The following is an 18819-nucleotide window of genomic DNA, read 5'->3' as shown; positions in this document are numbered from 1 at the left end:
ACACCAACAAACCTGGCTAGCTGGCAATTATTAACTTTACTCACTTTAATCATAATCCCACAATTATTTACTTACCAACTCACCCCAATAATTAACCGTTAGTTTGACCCACACCCACTCCACGTTTAATTCTTTTCCTTGAAGCCTTCAATCTTCATCCTCCACCACCTCAGCTGCCAATTTATTGGAACTCTGATTTCATGTCCGCCAATGCAACTTTCCTTTTCACCCTCTATGGACCTTCGTCCAACCATACAACTAACCGTGCACTTAATTTTCATGGCCTGAGGCCTGAAGATTCCTAAAAAGTAGAGTAGAAAGGAAGTGTTAATCGAGAAGTTTCCAGATTCCGACGAGTCGACGACGCTATGCCCATTACGGCCGAGAGGAAGTTATGGAAGCTTTGCCCTTTCTGGCAATACGGAACCGCCTCTTCTACTCAGAATCTTCATCCTAGCAACCAAAACGGCGTTATTGGATCCACCGCATCCCGCTCGTCTAGCTCTGTTTTCTCAGTGGTTAGACCGTTTCTTCCTGCCCGCCGTCGACTCCGCCTCGATCCAGCAAAAAACCTCTATTTTCCCTGTGGGTAATCTCTATCTCTCCATTTTATTTTATTCTAATAGTTCAGTTATAGTTTTAATCATCTGTTTTTTTTCCCTTTCATTGGAAAGCATTTAGCTAGGTTTTAAATATGCTGATAATTATTGGGTGTTTATATGGTAGATGAACCAGGAAAGCAGGTGCAAAGTGCTGTTAGGGTCAAGAACACTACCAAATCCTATATCGCATTTAAGGTAAATTCTGTTCTTTTTCGAGTATTTGACAAATGTAACTCTATACCATTTTACCTTCAATTATTGGTTCTCATTCTAAATTTGTTGTTTAGCTAAAACTAAGCTACTTGTGAATATGGGGTTTAGTTTATGATGCATGGCTGCACTATATTTGCAGTGCTGTAGTATGTTTCTATGATGCATGTATCATTGAACTAAAAGTCAGCAAATTTCACTTTTAGTGGGCATCCAACCAAGTTGGTCAAGCTGTTTATTTAGTAACAATAAGATTCTAAATTCGACTCCGAGTAGGAAAAGCCTATTGGCCTTCTAGGGTCACTAAGCAGGTTTACTCCGTGCACACTCTTGAGTAGTGGTTATGGGTTTCCTCGTTAGCCAGAAAAACAAAAAGAAAAGCAGTGCTTGCAGTAAACTTGCTTATTGATTTCTTTTTTGAATTTTAAGTTTCAAACAAATGCACCAAAGAGCTGTTACATGCGACCTCCTGGAGGTATTCTGACACCCGGTGAAAGCATAATTGCTACTGGTAATAATCAACTCAGCTCCCTCAGTTTCAATGGTAAAATGAATGTGCATTAATGTGGTTTTGCTGCTTACTCTTCAAATGCTATATGCTTGACAGTTTTCAAGTTTGTGGAGAATCCAGAAAACAGTGAAAAGCCCATGAATATAAAGACCAAAGACAAATTCAAGATCATGAGCTTGAAAGTGAAAGAAGGAACAGAATATGCACCTGAGTTGGTGAGTTTTATTAATGTCAACATGATATGAAAACAAAATATTTTTGCCCAGCAAAGTTGGTTAGACGGTTGACTTGGTAATCAAGAGTTACAAGTTCGACTCCAGCCTATTAGTCGGTTAACTATGGACAGCCTAAGCCAATTTACCTCCTTATGATCCTTTGCCTGGTCATAAAGCAAGATTTACTCACATCCTGTGAGTAATGACTGTGGGTTTCCCTCGGTCATCCAAAAAAATCTTTTTGTTTTAAGAAACATCTGCATGTTTCCTTCTAATGCCCCAGGCTGATGTTGATTGGTATTGAATTTCTGTTCAATGTAGTTTGATGAGCAAAAGGAGCAAGTAACCATTGAGCAAATTTTGCTAGTGGTGTTCTTGGATCCAGAACGCCCTTCTCCAGTAAGAACAAACCATTCCTTGTTTCTTTTAAGTATATCTATACTTGTCATGCATTTTCAGAACCTAATTTCAAGCGGCTTGATCTTTAAAGGCACTCAATAAACTAAAGCTTCAGTTAGCCGAAGCTGAATCTGCAATAGATGTTCGCAAGAAACCTCCTGCAGATACAGGTCCAAAAGTTGTTGGAGAAGGTCTCGTCATCGATGAATGGGTAAGCATATACTATGTATAGTAGCATATATGTTTGTACAGATAACAGATTAGGGTGCATTTGAATTAATTACTTGAATTTCACTCTCTTTTGTTCAATAGAAGGAGAGAAGGGAAAAATATCTTGCACGGCAACAGGTTCAGGCTGTGGATTGACTGGATTCAGCACAGGAAATTTGATCTCCCCTCTCTCATTTCTTGATTTCTTGTATATACATGTTGAGCATAATATTATATGAAATAATAAATGTACAATCTGAACGAGACAAAAAACATCCTTTTATTTGTGTATAAAATCTAATATGCACTTTTGACTAGATAATATCAATACATTCCATACCATTTTTGTGTTTTGCTCATATCATCAAACCAATTCAATAATTAGCATCATATCCGGAGAATTTTAGCAGAGAAAACAATATAAGCATCCTAAGAACTAAAAAGCTGGGAATCATCAACTGAAATTCATAGGTTATCCGGCAACTGGAAGTTTTGGGAGCCAAAGATTTGGTGAGATCCGTTTTGCACAAAAACGGCGACGCCACATTTGCTGCTGTTGAAGCCTTCCCAAAGTGGGAAATTGACGGTTCCTGAGACCGTCTTCTTTGCGGAGATATCTTTAACGCTGCAGAGCTTCTCAAGCCTCCTGACTACGTAGTCATTGGCTATAACCTTATCTCTGTTTTCCCCCTTCTGGCAGTTGGTCACCAAACCGCTCTCGAATAGAACAACCATGACGTTTGCACCATTGCCGTCCACCTTGCTCCTTAAAGCTCCTGTCAGGGACACTTGCAAGGAATCTGAAGTTGATCTTTCAAATGTTGCCTGGAATAATAAATAATATAGGTTAGAACGGATACTGCATTGTAATAGAGTCAGTAGTATAAGCATAAGTTTTAGATCTGCTATAAAATCCCGATTTAGGTAATAAAATCAGATTAAAACCTGGAAGGTGGGAGCAGGGAATCTCGGTGCAGATTTAATGGAGGTTAAAACGGCATCGAGCTCATTGGCGACGCATTGGATCTTGCCCTGAACCACGATCTGGGGAGTGAACATGGTGTCGAGTCGCAGGGACTCAACGTAGGCCTTTTGCCTGACGGTCCATTTGCTGGAGGCGAAGGGATCCTTCCACCCCATATAATCCCAGTAATCAACATGGTAGGCCAACAATATAACCGGCACTTCCAGCTCGAAGTCGCCCCTCCCAATCCTGGAGAAGAGCAGCTCCGCCTCGGGGGAGGTGGCGCATCCCTGTGATGAAAACAGCTCCACAACTACCGCCCCACCCCTCCTCTGCTCCTCCGCCGTCACGTCCGCCGTCGCATTCTCGTGAGATGTGCCGTGGTTTGCCGCGGAGGATGATCCTTTGCCCCTAAAGCAAGCGAAGAGACGCGGCGCCATGCTCGATCGTCGCACGCCTTGTCTCAAGTCGATCTCAACCAGGCTATGATCGATATTAAAGAAAATGGTTTTTCAGACAGATCAGAGCGAGAAAGTTTATATTCGGAGGAACAGATTGCTGTGTTTTTTAGGTTGGGGGTTTTGGTCTTATAGACAGGTGTGGTGTCGTTACCGACACAGAGGAGTCGGTGACACGTTAATTGTAGGAGGGTTGGATTGTCATGGATCAGCTAACAAGTCCAGATGGATGGATCGACAACCACTCTCAACTAATACTCCACTACAGTATAAACAATTCCACACAAAAGGAAATAAATTTGAGGAAAGTTATAATTTGGTTCAGGGCCTCTCCAATAAAAAATTGGGGCCTTGTACCATATCTTAAATTGAGTCTTTTATTTTTTGAGTAATTTCAAAATATAAATATTGTATAAAAGAGAATCAATTAGTTTATCATTGTGAAAAACATCATCTAAACAACTATCACATTCACATTATTTTTATTGTCATAATGATACCTATTATCGTTGTGCACACTATCCTTTAAATTTTTTTCAATATCACAATCATCTTGATCTTCTATATGAAGATTAGCATCTAACAATTTTTCCTTGGAATCATATTTTTTCTCATTTATTTTAATTTGTTTTGTAATGAATTTTTCAAAAGCTCCTTTTTGAGATTGAGTTAGTTGCTTAACTCTTCTTTTCTTCTTACGCTTCTAAGGCCTAGATGTATATTTTCTAAATGACATAATTATAAAATTCTAAGGGAAAAAAAAAGAATTTATTTAGAAACTCTGAATAAATAATTAATCATCAAGAAACAAATTCTTAAAACAATAAACACAAATTATGAAAAATACGTAATTTTCAATTACCTGTTAAGAGAATTGAAGAACTTGAGATTTGAGAGTTTGTGTGATCAAGAATAATTGAAGAATCAGATCTACGAAATTACTGAATTGTGAATTCAAGAATTGAAAAACTGTCAGATTTAATTAATCTAGCTAACCAATACCAGATGAGAACTGAATGACTTCTATTGAATGAGATGGTTCAAATATACAACTTACAGGGATATATATAATGAGAGAATCTCAAGGAGACTATAATAGGAAAATCACAATAAACTTAGAATAGGGAGTCTGACTCAAACTTGTATTGAATGAGATGGTTCAAAGATACAACTTACATGGATATATATAATGAGAGAATCTCAAGGAGACTAGAATAGGGAAATCACAGGAAACTTAGAATAGGGAGTCTGACTCAAATACCAGTCCTAATATTGGGTTTAATTTATATATATATATATGGTTTTTAAAAGCAATTGTCAATTGGGCTCAATTCCATATTGTCACAAATTGGTCCAATCTTCATATATTTACCTAAATTTTTATAAATTATACGGTCACACATATTAGACATGCTCAGATACGACCCTGATTTGGTTCCTAGTTTATTGAAATTAATATAGTCAATCCAGTAACTAACACCACCTCCAATGAAAAATATTAGCTCTCCACAAATTAGTTCTTCTTTCACGCTGGGCACTCCAAAACACAAAAGCTGTTAATATTTGAACTTTGCAACTAGTCACTTAAAAAAAAATCAAATACATCATCCACTTACAATCCAAACTGCCATTAGGCCATTGAACTAAAAAAATAATAATGATTACAATTGAGTTTCTAAACAACACAAATTCATGCAATTTAACCTGAATTGACTTCTTTATTTGTTAATATGCTGACATGTCATTCACTGAATTTAAAAATAAATTTTTAAATTTTATTTTAATAAAATAATTTATTCTCTGTCAACAAATATGTTTAATGACGTTAAATACGATGTCATTTTGATCTCTTAAAAAAAAAAACAAAACAAAGTGGGTTGACCCAGACAACTGTTTTTATATATTTATTTTTATGAAACAAATGTTATAATTCGCAGGTCAGAGACTTATGTCTTCTTCAAGTACAATTCGCACCTTCACATAACAATGGTAGCTGATAGAACACAGCTTCAAGAAATCCAAGCTGATGAAATGTCTTCGTGTATATATATAAATATAGCATATCAACTCACTTTGTATTAAAAAAAAATCAAAATATCCACATTTAACATCATTTAAATATATTTGTTGACGGAGGACAAAAAATGATAATGCTACAATAATAGAATCAACATAGAATGTTCTTTAAAATAAAGATTAAAAGTGGAATAACACGAAAATAAGATATATAAGTGTAGGATCAAAAATGAAATATGATTTCCCAACGATTCCTCCGAGCCAGTGCCTCCCGGGGCAAACACGGGTGGACCTAGACTATTAAACGGGTGGGAAAGACCAGGTAAATTTACACCAAAAAGAAAAAAAAAATGATCGATGCATATAAAAGAAGAATGAAGATGGATACGAGACAACTATTATATTCCTTACAAAAACATAACATCATATTACATGCAATGCAATGTGTTCAACTAAGCAATTCGATCGATCTTAGTCCTTAGATTAGAAGTCAAAATCATCCTGATTAGGTTTCGGGGATGTCAACAACGCTGTATAAAGCCTGAGCCTGTCTTCTCCGAGAGAAGAACATCTAGACAGCGGTCTCCTCGGCCTTATGAACGAGAGCGAGGTCAGCGTTAACCGATGCCGGTATCTCCTCCAGGCCAGCTGAATCGCCACCGCCGCCCATGTTCTCCACCCGGGAGAGTAATACCTTGCGCTTCTCTTCACTTTCTCGTTCACAAATGTGTACCGGAAATGCTGCGTTACGTACTTCACGTCTTGGGCTTCCAGCCCGAACGCCTCCGTGGCTTCCAGGGTGACTAGCGTGGAGGAGGACGGCGGTAGCCGCTCCACGAAGGGGCGGCGGAGACACCATGAGAGGAGCTCGTCGCCGCTGAAGTTTCCGGGGCCTAACATGCAGCAACTTTTTACGCCTTCTCGTAGTACTTGGCTGCTTTGGAGATGACCTCTTACTATAAATAACATTCTCTGCACTGGATCACCTTCTCTTGTTATCTACCAAAATCAAAATATTATTAAATACTTTAAATTCAATTTGGAAAAAGATACACAATTTAGTTTATACATATATGTTTTTAAACTTACCGTTTCTCCCTTTGTAAATATAAGGGATTTCACCCTGTCACATATGTTTTCCAGGACCAAATTATCCATATGTTGAAATAAAGGAACCTGAAAAATATAGATCGATGTGAATATCAATGCAGTATAGAAAATTTAAAAAGTTTATTAAAATGAAGTTTGTTCATATATATAGATATATATACCTGTCTAACCAAGTCCAAACACAGATGATATTTGATGTCTCTCCTAAGACCTTCAGGGAGGTTTCGGATCATTTCACATTCATCAACGCCGCGCATTGCCGCCCAGCGCTGCCGCTCGTAATTTCTCACTCTCTGCCGGAATTCCGTCGGCAACCGCCGCCTCCTCATCCACCACTCTATGTTCCTCATCTTCAACTGCATTGCCTGTTTCTTTGACGTCGTTGCATGCAAAAACACCTACATGTCCACATATAATATAATATACAGCCCCCCAAAAAAAGAATCTATTTTGGAATGGATGAAAATTAAAGAGTACTTGAAAATGAAAAATATATATATTATTTATAGTTTTGGGGATATATATTGTTGTTATCTTGTAGTAGTTTATTGTATTGATTGCATGGAAGAGTAATTAATAATTTGATTAAAAAATTATATATAATGATGCAATACAAATGGAATGGACAAAAACTTGTGTGAGACCGTCTCACTGTGAGGGCAGATCGGGTCAAGACTCAAGATGCAAATATAATACTTATACGCACAAATGTCATACTTATATATTCAAATGCAATACTAACCAGTAATAAAATTTTTGTTACTTATAAATGTAATACTTTTAAGAAAAAATACAATACTTTTACATTTCGATTTAAAAGTATTACATTTTTCCTCAAAAGTATTATATTCCCTTATAGGTAAGGGATACTTGTCAACATTACGAAAATGTAATAATTTTACTCTTATAAGTAACAAAAATTATATTCCTGATTAGTATTATATTTGAACATATAAGTATGACATTTGCATGAAGATTCTACTCGATCCGACTCACGAATAAAAATCCGTGAGACGGTCTCACACAAGTGACTCAATGGATAGATGAGTTATTAATAAATATTTGGTTTGGCTTATTGGATAATGTGCGTGTAAATCGTGTGGTGCACACCGAAGTAATTATATGTTATGATATAGTTAAGACACGTGTGCGGTCAAAAATTAGAAAAACAAAAAGAGTTTATTACCTTGATGTTTCCAATCAACATGGTGACAAGAAGGAGCCCACTGGTAAGCACAATGATTATGAAAACTACCTCTAGCCAATCTGTTGTGCTCTCCAAATTACCGAAAGTACTGTTCCATTTATGTTCAAACGCTTATGATTTTTCAATTACTGAATATGTGTATATTATCAGTAAGGAATGACTAATACCTGAGAGTCATGAGTCCCCAGAAGATAGGAAAAAGTATCTTTTCGAGACGATTTTCGTTTATAACAAGTTGGACAGTCCATCTATATGCACCATAAGTAAAATTATCTTCGGTGAGACAAGTTGTTCTTGCGTGCGCATTTTCACCCCACATCAAACGTGACCTGTCCTTCACAACAGTTGTGGTTCCATAGTATATTGGGTCTTCACAAGCCAGCATCCGAAGACCACACCCATTTTTCATCCCACATTGTTCTTTAAAGCATCTAGCAGCTCGTTGGATACCCAGCAAATACCAACATGCCCCTACTGCCTGCACATGGTACGGTTCAAAAATTAACCTCAATTCCATTAATACGTATAATGAAGAATTTAAAATCCCTTCTAAATAGATCGTAATTAAGTCCATAAATAAAATCAAGTTATAATGCACATGAATCACGAGAGAAAACATTCTTATTAATCTCGTGACACTTTTCACCTTTAAGTAATAATTTTCATTATATTCTCTCCTTTTTATGGTTCTATCTTTCTATTTTGTCTGCTTAAGTTGGACAGCTAGCCTTTTGCCTAATTTCATGTACTTTTTATAGGTATCAAACACTGATCATCCCACCTAAGGGCCGGGCTGCTGTGTTACATACTATGACTTACCCCCTCCACTATCCTGTTGAGTAGAAACCCAGAATGAGAGAATTTCGTAGAGAATGGAAAAAGATGACATAATAAACAATGTAACAAAATATTTCCTTTGAAGCTAAGGTTGCAAATTAAGCATGAAATGGCCGGGTTTTGCAGTAATAGGATAAGGTGTACTGTGTGTATGTGCGTGTGTTTTTACGTACGTGGGAGGCAACAAAATATGCGATCATGTTGAGAGCGATCCCCCACCAGACGGTGCCGAAGATGTAGCCGGAGAGACTCTGCATCCGCCGCAGAATGCGGACGGAGTGGTAGATCTTCGGCAGGTATTGGAGCAGAAACATTATTAACAAAACTGTCATCACTTCTGTCGTCAACCCTCTCTTCAGCAATGCTGGGATTGCCACCCACAGCACTATCTGCACAAATATTTTTAATCATTATATTACAATTATATTCCTTTTTGACCATCCCAAAACAAATAAAATAATGATTAAAAAAACACACACTTAATTTCTCCCTTCCCCCTTTCCACATGCTAGAACTAAAAGAAGACAAAAGTAATGTGAATCATGCGAAACAAAACTAGTGAACCACAAAACATGAACTGCTAACGTTTGTCACTAAAGTACAAGAAAATGAAAGCGGAAAATATTGATTACCATTTGGCGTGTATCGCCAGCTGGGGGATCGGATTAAACAGCGCAATCTTGATAAATACATTTTGTAAAAAAATTTAATGGTTAAGATTTACCTGAGGCATTGGAAGGATAACAAAAAGATCAAATAGGAAGCCCTTCTTAGCCTTCCAGAGTCGTAAGGCGGCACCCATACCCATACGGTTGTTATGAAGTCTAGTCCTGGCACCCGTAATATGCGGGCGGCGGTTAATCTTGAACTGCAGCCACATGTTCCAGAGGTATAAGGCGTCGGTCATGCACCGGAGAACCGTGACGGTGGTGGCGAACCAGCCGTCCACGAACAGGCACATGCAGTTGTCGCTTATAGAGAGAGTGTAGAAGAAGAGCGGGTCCACGAATAGACCGGTGGCGCACACTAGGAGGAAAACCCGGTTCCATTCCTGAACCCATGCGGCTTTAGGGTCCAATACCTTGCCGAAAACGGATCCTCCGCGCCGCCGACCGCCGCAACCGCCGCCGTAAATGCTCCGGCAGTTGAATAAATTTTTCTCCGCCCCTTGCTCCTCGCCGCCGCCGTCTTCGCTTTCTTCTTCTTCTTCATCGTCGTCTTCCTCCTCTTCGCCATCGGTGTCGTAGAAATTATTGTTTCGTGAACGTTCAAATTCACTTGCCATTTTCACTCTGATCTTTTCTTCTATTTTTTTTTTTTTTCAATTTCGATTATTTATTTTTGAAAGTTGGGCAGAAGAGAGATGAAGTTTTCTAGGGAGAATTGCAGATAGATTTCTCTTCATAAGAGAATATATTCGCTGATTTTGTGCGGTAGGGATTAAAACGGTGACACTTTTAATTTCTTCTGAGAACAAGACACAAATCATTGTACGCTGTGCAGATGGAGTTGGAGGGATGTGTAGTGGAATTACTAGATTACCCCTATCGCTACTCATAGCCAATGGTCCATATCTCTACGTCACATGCAATTGGTTCGTACAAACTTTAATTAAGTCGTAAATTCCAAATGAAAGAAACACGAGTTTTTAGTTAGTTTTCTTCTCCTTTTGTATGATTCTGAACGGAATATTAATACAAGAATACACTAAATTTATAACACCACAAGTGCTTTATAGTCTTAAAATTGTTATATGTAATTTTCAATATATGAAACCGAAAGGAGGAAAATATGCTGAAATACGATCCAAAAAAAAAATTATTGTAATCATTATTGAAGCTTACAGATGAGAGTTTAATTTGAAGAGGGAGCATCGAGCATACTCTTTAGGATTCACAATTATCATCCTCATTTGTGGTAAGGGTGAGACCAACTTAATCAAATAGTGTTACATTAAGAAGTAAATATTAGAAAGTAAGCTTAAAAAGAAATATAATATTAAGCTATACAAAAAAAAAAACAAAAAAAAAAAGAAGCTTCTCAGCCCTACAGGCTACAATATTATGACCCTTTCTTATTGGTCGCTCCTAAATTAAAAAAAAAAATTTACTTTCATAAATTACTAGTAAATTGGTTAACTACACCATGAGTTAATAAAGAATAAAATCTACCTATTTAATAAAAAGATAATACATGAGCAGTGATAATTATAAGAATTTCTAACATAGTACATACAAAAATGTTAGTAATGTAGTTGGAGAAATTAAAAGTGAAATAATTGGTATCCATTTTTTAACCCTACCTTATATGGTTAATTAATAAGGAAAGAATTACAGAGAGAAAGAGACGGATAACGAAGGCTTCCATGAAGTTAGTTGTGTTTACACATATAGCTTAGCGTGAACATTAAAAAAGGTTTGAAAGCTATTGACTCCATGTGGACATGCAAGAATCATATCATAGAGACCCTTTTAATTTTGCTAAGAACGTATGGAGCATTAGAAATGGCTAGTTTGGTTATTCTTTCTACTTTTAAAATAATTTTCAATCTTCCAATCGCACATCAATATAATTTAAAAAATATAAAACATTATTAGGTTATAAATATGAACAATACTGTATTAATTTGAGACATTTTGAATACGCAATCAAAAACAAATCTATGTAATCAGGACTTAAAAAGAATAGTATCATATCAACGTGTTGTTTACATGAATGTGATTCGTGAGTACACTAACTCTGTATAGAAAAGTGAATATGAGAAAACATGCAGGCAGCGAGGCCCATGCATTACTTATTACTTGGGGACTCAAATTGGCATCCTAGAACAAAAGCTATCTACCTAGAGAGTAAAGCCTATGCATAAAAAGTAACAATTATCATAGTATTTTAACAGTGATGTAAACTTTGTTAATTAGATATTAAACATGACTTTTTAATATAAGGTTCAAAATTTTAGACCACTATTAATTAATGAGTGGTGTAAACTTTAAGTAGAAAGTAAAGATGACTTTTTAATATAAAGTTCACAATTTTAAAATTAATTTGGAAGGACCATATATATATCTCAGGGCATGATAAATTATGACAAATTACATATATAGTAATCATAAGACAAATTACATATAGAGCGAAGAGGTAAAGAAGGAGAAAAAAAAAATGACAACAAAAAAGTTTTTTAAAAAATAATTATGTATTTATGGGTCTATCTGAGTGCATGCGCCAGCTAGGTGCAGCAAGTGTACCCAGCGCAAATTATACCGTTGACCATGGTCCAAAAAAGTGAAGAATACTGTAGTAAGTATACCTAATGCCCCCCACTTGGGATCAAACCTGTGACCTCTCACTTAGAAAGGCCACAGCTATGTCGTTTGACCACAAGGCCTTTGGCAAATTGATATTCAATTTCATTTTATATGTACTGCAGTTTCTTTTCAACACAACTACCGTTTCATTTCGATATAACTACTGTTTCATTCAACATTATACACTAAAATATGTGAAACTGTTATTCAAATTTATTTTATATACACTATAGTTTCATTACAACACAACTACAATATCATTTCGATATAACTACAGTTTCATTGGACAATATACACTCAAATATGTGAAACTATTATTCAGTTTCATTTTATATATACTACAGTTTCCTTTCGACACAACTACTACAGTTTCATTTCGATATAACTATATATAGTTCCATTTGATAATATAAAAACAAATGTGAGGCAATATCATTTTAGATAAACTGTAGTTTCATTTACGAAGCTTCGTTAAGATGTGACGGCAACCATTTCTTTACTTAAAGAAACGATGTCGTTTTTTGACCATGATCCACGATATAACCACTGGCGCACCTACACACTGCTTTTATCAAATTAATTAATTCCCAATTAATAGGCCCCACCCAAAAACCAATACTTGTGGGAGAAAAAATTTAATAAAAATCACACATCCCATTTGTTAAAAACCTCCCCTTAAAATTTTTGATTTGCAAAAACTACCCCAAATATTTTAAATGTGGTTGCTCTAAGAATTACTACAATTACAAATGAAAGCAGGTTAACAAGCTCAGGTTTCCAATCTCGGCTTGCAGGCAGTTGCTGAATGCATTATATATTAAAGTAATAACGGGTACGTAGAGTAGAGTAGTTCTTTCTTTCTTTCATATACAATTAATTAATTAATTAATGTTGGCACAGGATGACGTCATATGATCTTGAGCTGCTATCTAGCTAAGCTAGCTAATGATTTGAATGAAGTAGTAGTAGACAAAAATGAAATCAATCAATAAATTCTTGGCCGATACATACATGATATTCAGCACGAAGCTTCCTAACTTTGTCCGCTTCTGTTCTCTACATAGTTATTACTATTTAGCCTCAAAAAGAACTAGTTTAATTAATTATATTCTTCCTGTTCATTTTAATGTCTCATTCTCGCATATAAAGTTTAAATTTCACTTAAGCCGAATCAACTCATTATTTATCTTCTCTTAACTCTCGCAACTCTGATCTTAGGCAAAAAATTTAGAATTAGACTGAGGTAAATGTGGATATGGGATTAAAACCAAAGTAGAAGTATATATGAATGCTGTGAAGAGATGATTGGGTGGATAAGGATAAGTAATACGTAGTAAATTTTAAATTAAATAGGTTAGTGGTACATAGGTAGCGCCATCTTTGATCTGAGCAGGGTAAGGGCGGTGGTCATATGATGGAGTAGTTCCATTTTTGACACACACTACATGCCCTGCATGCAGTTTCAAAGCAATTTCGTATGTTTGTCTGTTTGCTAATAATTATTGTCTGCAAACTGCTAAAAAACATACATTCTTCGATCGTACATGCATCGCATCATACACCTCACCCGATTCGTGCATTTTCGGATGTTTGTTCTGTGCGTGCACTTGAAAACGTATAATAATAATAATATTATATTGTTGGACAAATTATTGTGGTACTACACATTAGAAAACTACGGACTCAATTATATTATGTATACAATATTATATTACACATATAATCAAATGAATATATAGCTTAGCTTTGTTGATTTCATGACCAAACGCATCCTATCCGATCCTACACGTACAATTCTTCCGATCCCCATGGCTAAAGAGACGAATTGAACAAATAATCATTGATGCATATATTTTCCTACCTACCTATCATTAAACTGCAGGTGTTCTGATCTAGCTGTCATGTGGTGGTTCATATATAGTGAAATGAAAATTATAGCAACAATAATTACGAAGTTTGCAAACAAACAAATCAGTTTAACATACAAGCTAAGCTCATCAGATTTGGAATTGAATCTTAATTAGTATCATAGACGACAATGTTGGCAATGACAATGACAACGACGTCGTCTGATCATCTTGAGCTTCTAGTTCCGATCCATGAGAGGGAGCTGAGCAGAGAGAGTTGAAGCAAAAATCAAAAAATTATTGGCCGACAGCTATATACGCACACCGAGGAAATTCTCAAGGAAGCTTCGTTAGTTCCACTTCTGCAGCTTCTGCATGTATGTTCTTCACATCGTTATCAAAATATGAAATTCCGTAGCTCAGATCGATCAGCTTCAAATCTTTTCACTCATATTTAATTTGCTAGCAACATCCATCCTTCGATGTGGCATCGTGATCTGATGGGATAATATATAAACACCAAGCTAGCTAAGGAATAATATAATGCAGATCGAATGAATATATACTATACGGATTCTGTGAAGTATGTAAAAGCTGCCAAAAACAGTACGTACATTCACAAGCCACCCGAAAACCAAAGAATCTGCCGCTAACCACACATCAATTTCATTGTGGTTTGAGGAGTAAAATGGGATGTTATGCAAATTACCGGCCTGCTTACTGCTTCCAGAATGTTCCCAATCACGTAGATTTATGATTTTACCAACATGCATTTTAATAGCGGGGATAGCTCAGTTGGGAGAGCGTCAGACTGAAGGTCACGTGTTCGATCCACGTTCACCGCATCAATATTTTCTTGACCGACACAACTCAAGTGTTCGATCCACGTTCACCGCAAACATCAATGTTTACATATTACTCTGTTAGGTCTGTCAATTACTCACTAAACGATAATAGGGAGTTTGGAGTAGAGGATTTGTAATTCATCATATCTACACTGCAACACAGGTCATGTTTGGTAAATAATTTTTTGAATTTTAACATTTTAGAGTTACAAAAAACTGATTAATCAAACACTTATATTAATTTTTTAACCAAGTCAAATAATTAATAGTGATCAAATAAGTTAAAATTGATTTACCAAACAAGGCCATAATCATACTAATAACGTCTATTGAACTAACTTAAAGGAGGGATGACAATTCATACACATTAAAAAACCTCAATCTACAGTATTACAGGCAAGCTAGATTCCTCCACCCAAGTATAGTAACTACTGAATATACACAACCACTCCTGAAGCCTCCTACAAAATCATACTAATCTTAAACTGGTGCAATTCAAACCTTACTTCATCTATCACACACATTTCATACCCCTACAAAACAAAAGCAATATATTATACTTGCACTCGTTTAGTCTTCAGCCCCCACCATGTCCTTCTACTTGAAGAAGAAGAATTTGTTGCTGCTGCTGCTGCTGAATGCCTCAGTTTGCGTACTTTTGCCTTTGCCTCTGATAACTGCCCCTTGTAAGATTTCTTCCAATTCTCAAATCTCAGCACCAGCCTTTTGAGTTCCTCTTCTAGGGTTGAAGGGAGTGACTGCCCTGCCTTCACCTCAGAAATTGCGGTGGCCTCATTATCAAAATAATGTTTCCGTTGCTCAAACTCTCTTACAAGGTGATTCATTGCACCAACACCACCATTCATCTCTCTATTAGATTCCAAATTTACGCCATTGTAAGGAAATTTGAGCGGAGTGCTTGCTCCAGAAGTCTGAAGTCCCAAAGACATAATGTCTTCAGAATCATAATAGTAAGGAGGTGGGGAAACCGCAGCATTGTCAGAACCAAGATTCTTCACTGCAGCAACACTTGCCTGCCTCATACAAATTAGTATATTAGCAAGGTTTGACATGCAAATACAGGAAAATGTTATATGATTATATTGATTTTGATTTACATGATGTCTCACCTGCAAAGATGACATTTTCTTCCGCCAACCCTCCTCCATTGAGCTCATCTTGGCTTCATATTCTGAACACCGTACCTCAAATTGTTTTACTTGCTCTTTTAATTCTGCATTCTCCTTCTCATTCTGTTCAATGGTAGCCTCAGCAAAAAGAACCCGCTTTTGAAGTTCCTCAACAACAGATGGTAAACCTTCTGAAGGCAAGTCCTGATAAAAGTGTCAACAACTTACTGCAATAATAAATGTAGAAGAATGCACCAAAAAAAGGTTGCTACACTTTATTTTCCCGTAAGAGAGATCCTTCAAACACATGAAGAGAGCTTAAACCTTTTCCCCCCTTTTTCTTACAGGGACCATACATCACACACCTTCAATATTTATGTCCTTATTATTCTTAAAGCAATCTTCATGTTATTTAAGGCAAAGGTTTTTCAGTTGTCTCACTATGAGAAAATTTTCAATTATTGTAGTCCTAGAGCATAAATTTTATGGCAAATGCTTTCCACCCTTACAAAATTCACTACATTTTTGCCATTCCCTGATGTGGCAATTTTTGTATGGTTAGTTTTTCCTTATTTTCCTTTTTTTTTTTTTTTTTTTTTTTTAAATAAAAATAAAAATATTTCAAACCTCAATCTATTAAAAATTTCCACACCAAGGAGTGGCAAAATGTAAAGATTTTTTGTACGGACCTCTAGCATGGTTCAAATTATATTTGCTGTAATTTCCAGTTATCCTATTTGGATGAAGATTGAAAAGGTTACAAATTTCTTTTAACAGAACCTTTGAAATGGATTTAGGTGCCAGCCTATTGACAGACTCAAGTTAAAGAAAGAGATAAAATTACTGATTCTCGTGTTACATAGTACCTTAAACTCCAAAATATTTCTGCCTGTTTCTTGTTTCTCAGAAATTAATGTTTGTGAATTCTGCTGGCTATAATGACGTCTTCGAGCCAAAAAGCCACGAATTGCTGCATTAGGATACAAAATTGTAATTGATACTATATTCCATGGTAATAATGGAAATGTCATATGACTAAAACCTTACCTGATTGTATCCGTGTAGCCATAAACTGCTCATCATTATTTTTGCAAGCAAACAGAACTTTTGAATTCACCAAAGCATTACACTGCCTTCTGGCAATTTCACCACGAACAACTACAAGAAAGAACATTAATCAACACTATATCTCTGCAAACAATATGAAACTAAAGCCTGATTAAGATCCACTAAAACTAATGATAGTTTCCAAGACAGTTTATAACAGCATTCTGTCAATAAATTTAGAAATTCTTTCTCAGTATATTGGTTCATAAAGAAGCCTGGCAGATGGTAAAAAATTTTAGAATCACCCTAGTGGCTTAACTTCTAATATCTTGGTTCTCTAAGATTTTTTTTAAACCAATAACAATCCAAAGCAGTAGGCCTTACAAGATTGAAGCATTACTACTCCTCGAATGATTTCATGAAAGTCACAACCAGCACGATGATCATGAAAGAACTTTTGCAGTTCAACAGTATCTTCAAGAACTTTCTTCCTTGCATCCTCCAATGCAGCGATCTATGAGTTACAACAAAAGGTAGGTAAAAGACCAATACTCTATAAATTCATTTTGAAAAAATATTCATTTTTATTTTTAGTCATTTCTTAGTCCGTTGACTTAATTGAAGTCCAAATTGGTAGCATTGCCTGGTAGAATATTAGGAGAAATTTCTTCTCATTTCTATCAATTTGGACTGGATCACATTCAAACATGACAAAAGCACATATCTAAAAGGTAGATATTTTGTACATAAGAAACAAAATTCTGAAGACACTTGGAATATTTTATATTTCTTGTTGGAAGTAGTTAATCTACTACACTCACTCAAAAACTAATGCACACACATATACTTCCAAACTGTAATAAAGTCACTTGGCATAATGTTAAAAGGCAACAAGCTAGAATGTCATAGTTTACAAAGACAAACCCTAGAGAAAATGAATCCAAGAATGGAACATACTCCATAACTCATTGCTCACCTGTCCTGCTCGGAGATACAACTTGGTATACCCAACCTGGTACAATTCAGGAAGGACATTGAATTGCTGCAGAACAGCAACCGCTGTACTTAAAGGATCTTTGGACACATTATTATCCAGGAGGAAACCATACCTAAAAAACACATGCACCCATTGATATTAAGGGTATCTAACCAATTAAAAATAAGTGAGCAACAAAATAAAAGGTTAGGTACTCACCTATCTGAAAAACATTGATGTGTCATCTTAGTTGGATAGCCAGATCTTGAAATCCTCACAGCTTCAAACACCCCAACGTATCTGAGTTGCTGTAAGACTAGTTCTTTCTCGAATACACCAGGAAGCTGTTTATTGTTAGGCTTTATGCAACAAATGAAGTGTGGAGTGGTGGTATCCAACTGCCGCATTAAGTTAAATAATTGAACCTGCAAAGAGATTTTGTTGATGCGTATATAAAGTTCATTAAAGAAAAATTCACATCAAAGTCTCTACTAGGTTTATTAAAAATAACTCTCAATGGCCTCAAACATCCAGTCATACACCAATAATTCGCATTAGATATTCTCAATAGTGTATCTGTGGAAGAATTAAGAAAATGAAACAGAACTCATTACCTTAAACTTGGTAGCAACACTTTGCTTCTGAGGATACAATCCATCAAGCAGAATTGGACTCGATTTCTGAGATTGGTCAAGTAAAGAAGTGGCAAACAGCTGAGGAAGGTGGGAACTGCTTGATGAGAGTAGCTGAATAATATCAGAATGCAGTACATCTCTGTTCTTTTCCAAGAAACCACTGTTGTCATAGAGAACCTAAAGAAAAAAGAAGGAAAAGTTTCAAGCATTCATAAACCATCAAAATTCCTGCATTTAACATTGAATGCCATGTTATTTATTTATTAAATTAAAAAAAAAAAAAAAAAAAAAAAAA

At 36.0% G+C, this 18819-nt stretch overlaps 4 protein-coding genes across 4 annotated transcripts in view; 1 reads left to right on the top strand and 3 right to left on the bottom strand.

Annotated features, from left to right (window-relative positions):
* The first annotated feature begins 113 nt into the window (after positions 1–113).
* LOC116005745 (vesicle-associated protein 4-1-like) lies at positions 114–2469 on the top strand. The gene is made up of 7 exons (XM_031245988.1): positions 114–585; positions 727–797; positions 1242–1323; positions 1420–1538; positions 1860–1937; positions 2029–2148; positions 2250–2469. Exons 1-7 carry the CDS (start codon positions 369–371, stop codon positions 2301–2303), a joined length of 741 nt encoding a protein of 246 aa, XP_031101848.1. The 5' UTR covers positions 114–368; the 3' UTR covers positions 2304–2469.
* On the bottom strand, positions 2411–3691 carry LOC116005740. Its single transcript, XM_031245981.1, has 2 exons — positions 3093–3691; positions 2411–2972 (listed from the first exon to the last, which is right to left on the bottom strand). The coding sequence occupies exons 1-2, from the start codon at positions 3549–3551 to the stop codon at positions 2613–2615; spliced, it is 819 nt and encodes a 272-aa protein (XP_031101841.1). The 5' UTR covers positions 3552–3691; the 3' UTR covers positions 2411–2612.
* Positions 3692–5925: 2234 nt separating this feature from the next.
* LOC116010564 (cyclic nucleotide-gated ion channel 4) lies at positions 5926–10131 on the bottom strand. The gene is made up of 7 exons (XM_031250033.1): positions 9464–10131; positions 8913–9128; positions 8070–8380; positions 7882–7990; positions 6857–7093; positions 6675–6761; positions 5926–6584 (listed from the first exon to the last, which is right to left on the bottom strand). Exons 1-7 carry the CDS (start codon positions 10022–10024, stop codon positions 6069–6071), a joined length of 2037 nt encoding a protein of 678 aa, XP_031105893.1. The 5' UTR covers positions 10025–10131; the 3' UTR covers positions 5926–6068.
* A 4913-nt stretch (positions 10132–15044) lies between these two features.
* The window catches only part of LOC116003891 (myosin-2-like), a 16647-nt gene continuing 12872 nt past the window's right edge, over positions 15045–18819 (bottom strand). The window contains exons 20-27 of the mRNA XM_031243838.1: positions 18504–18530; positions 18109–18314; positions 17890–18022; positions 17298–17427; positions 16914–17024; positions 16733–16836; positions 15867–16070; positions 15045–15770 (exon numbers count right to left, since the gene is read on the bottom strand). Coding sequence (XP_031099698.1) covers positions 15291–15770; positions 15867–16070; positions 16733–16836; positions 16914–17024; positions 17298–17427; positions 17890–18022; positions 18109–18314; positions 18504–18530 — 1395 coding nt within the window. The 3' untranslated portion in view covers positions 15045–15290. The remainder of the gene's footprint in view (positions 15771–15866; positions 16071–16732; positions 16837–16913; positions 17025–17297; positions 17428–17889; positions 18023–18108; positions 18315–18503; positions 18531–18819) is intronic.

This window comes from Ipomoea triloba, chromosome 2 (genome assembly GCF_003576645.1).
Source record: "Ipomoea triloba cultivar NCNSP0323 chromosome 2, ASM357664v1".
Lineage (NCBI taxonomy): Eukaryota > Viridiplantae > Streptophyta > Magnoliopsida > Solanales > Convolvulaceae > Ipomoea > Ipomoea triloba.
This window is presented reverse-complemented; position numbering and strand designations above follow the sequence as displayed.

Coding starts and splice junctions, on each gene's coding strand:
- LOC116005745 (XM_031245988.1), top strand. CDS start 369: ATGCCCATTACGGCCGAGAGGAAGTTATGGAAGCTTTGCCCTTTCTGG. Junction 1,938..2,028: donor ATCCAGAACGCCCTTCTCCA/GTAAGAACAAAC, acceptor TGATCTTTAAAG/GCACTCAATAAACTAAAGCT. Junction 2,149..2,249: donor GTCTCGTCATCGATGAATGG/GTAAGCATATAC, acceptor TTTGTTCAATAG/AAGGAGAGAAGGGAAAAATA.
- LOC116005740 (XM_031245981.1), bottom strand. CDS start 3,551: ATGGCGCCGCGTCTCTTCGCTTGCTTTAGGGGCAAAGGATCATCCTCC. Junction 2,973..3,092: donor TCCCTGCTCCCACCTTCCAG/GTTTTAATCTGA, acceptor TTATTATTCCAG/GCAACATTTGAAAGATCAAC.
- LOC116010564 (XM_031250033.1), bottom strand. CDS start 10,024: ATGGCAAGTGAATTTGAACGTTCACGAAACAATAATTTCTACGACACC. Junction 9,129..9,463: donor TTATCCTTCCAATGCCTCAG/GTAAATCTTAAC, acceptor ATATTTGTGCAG/ATAGTGCTGTGGGTGGCAAT. Junction 7,094..7,881: donor TGTTGATTGGAAACATCAAG/GTAATAAACTCT, acceptor GTGGACATGTAG/GTGTTTTTGCATGCAACGAC.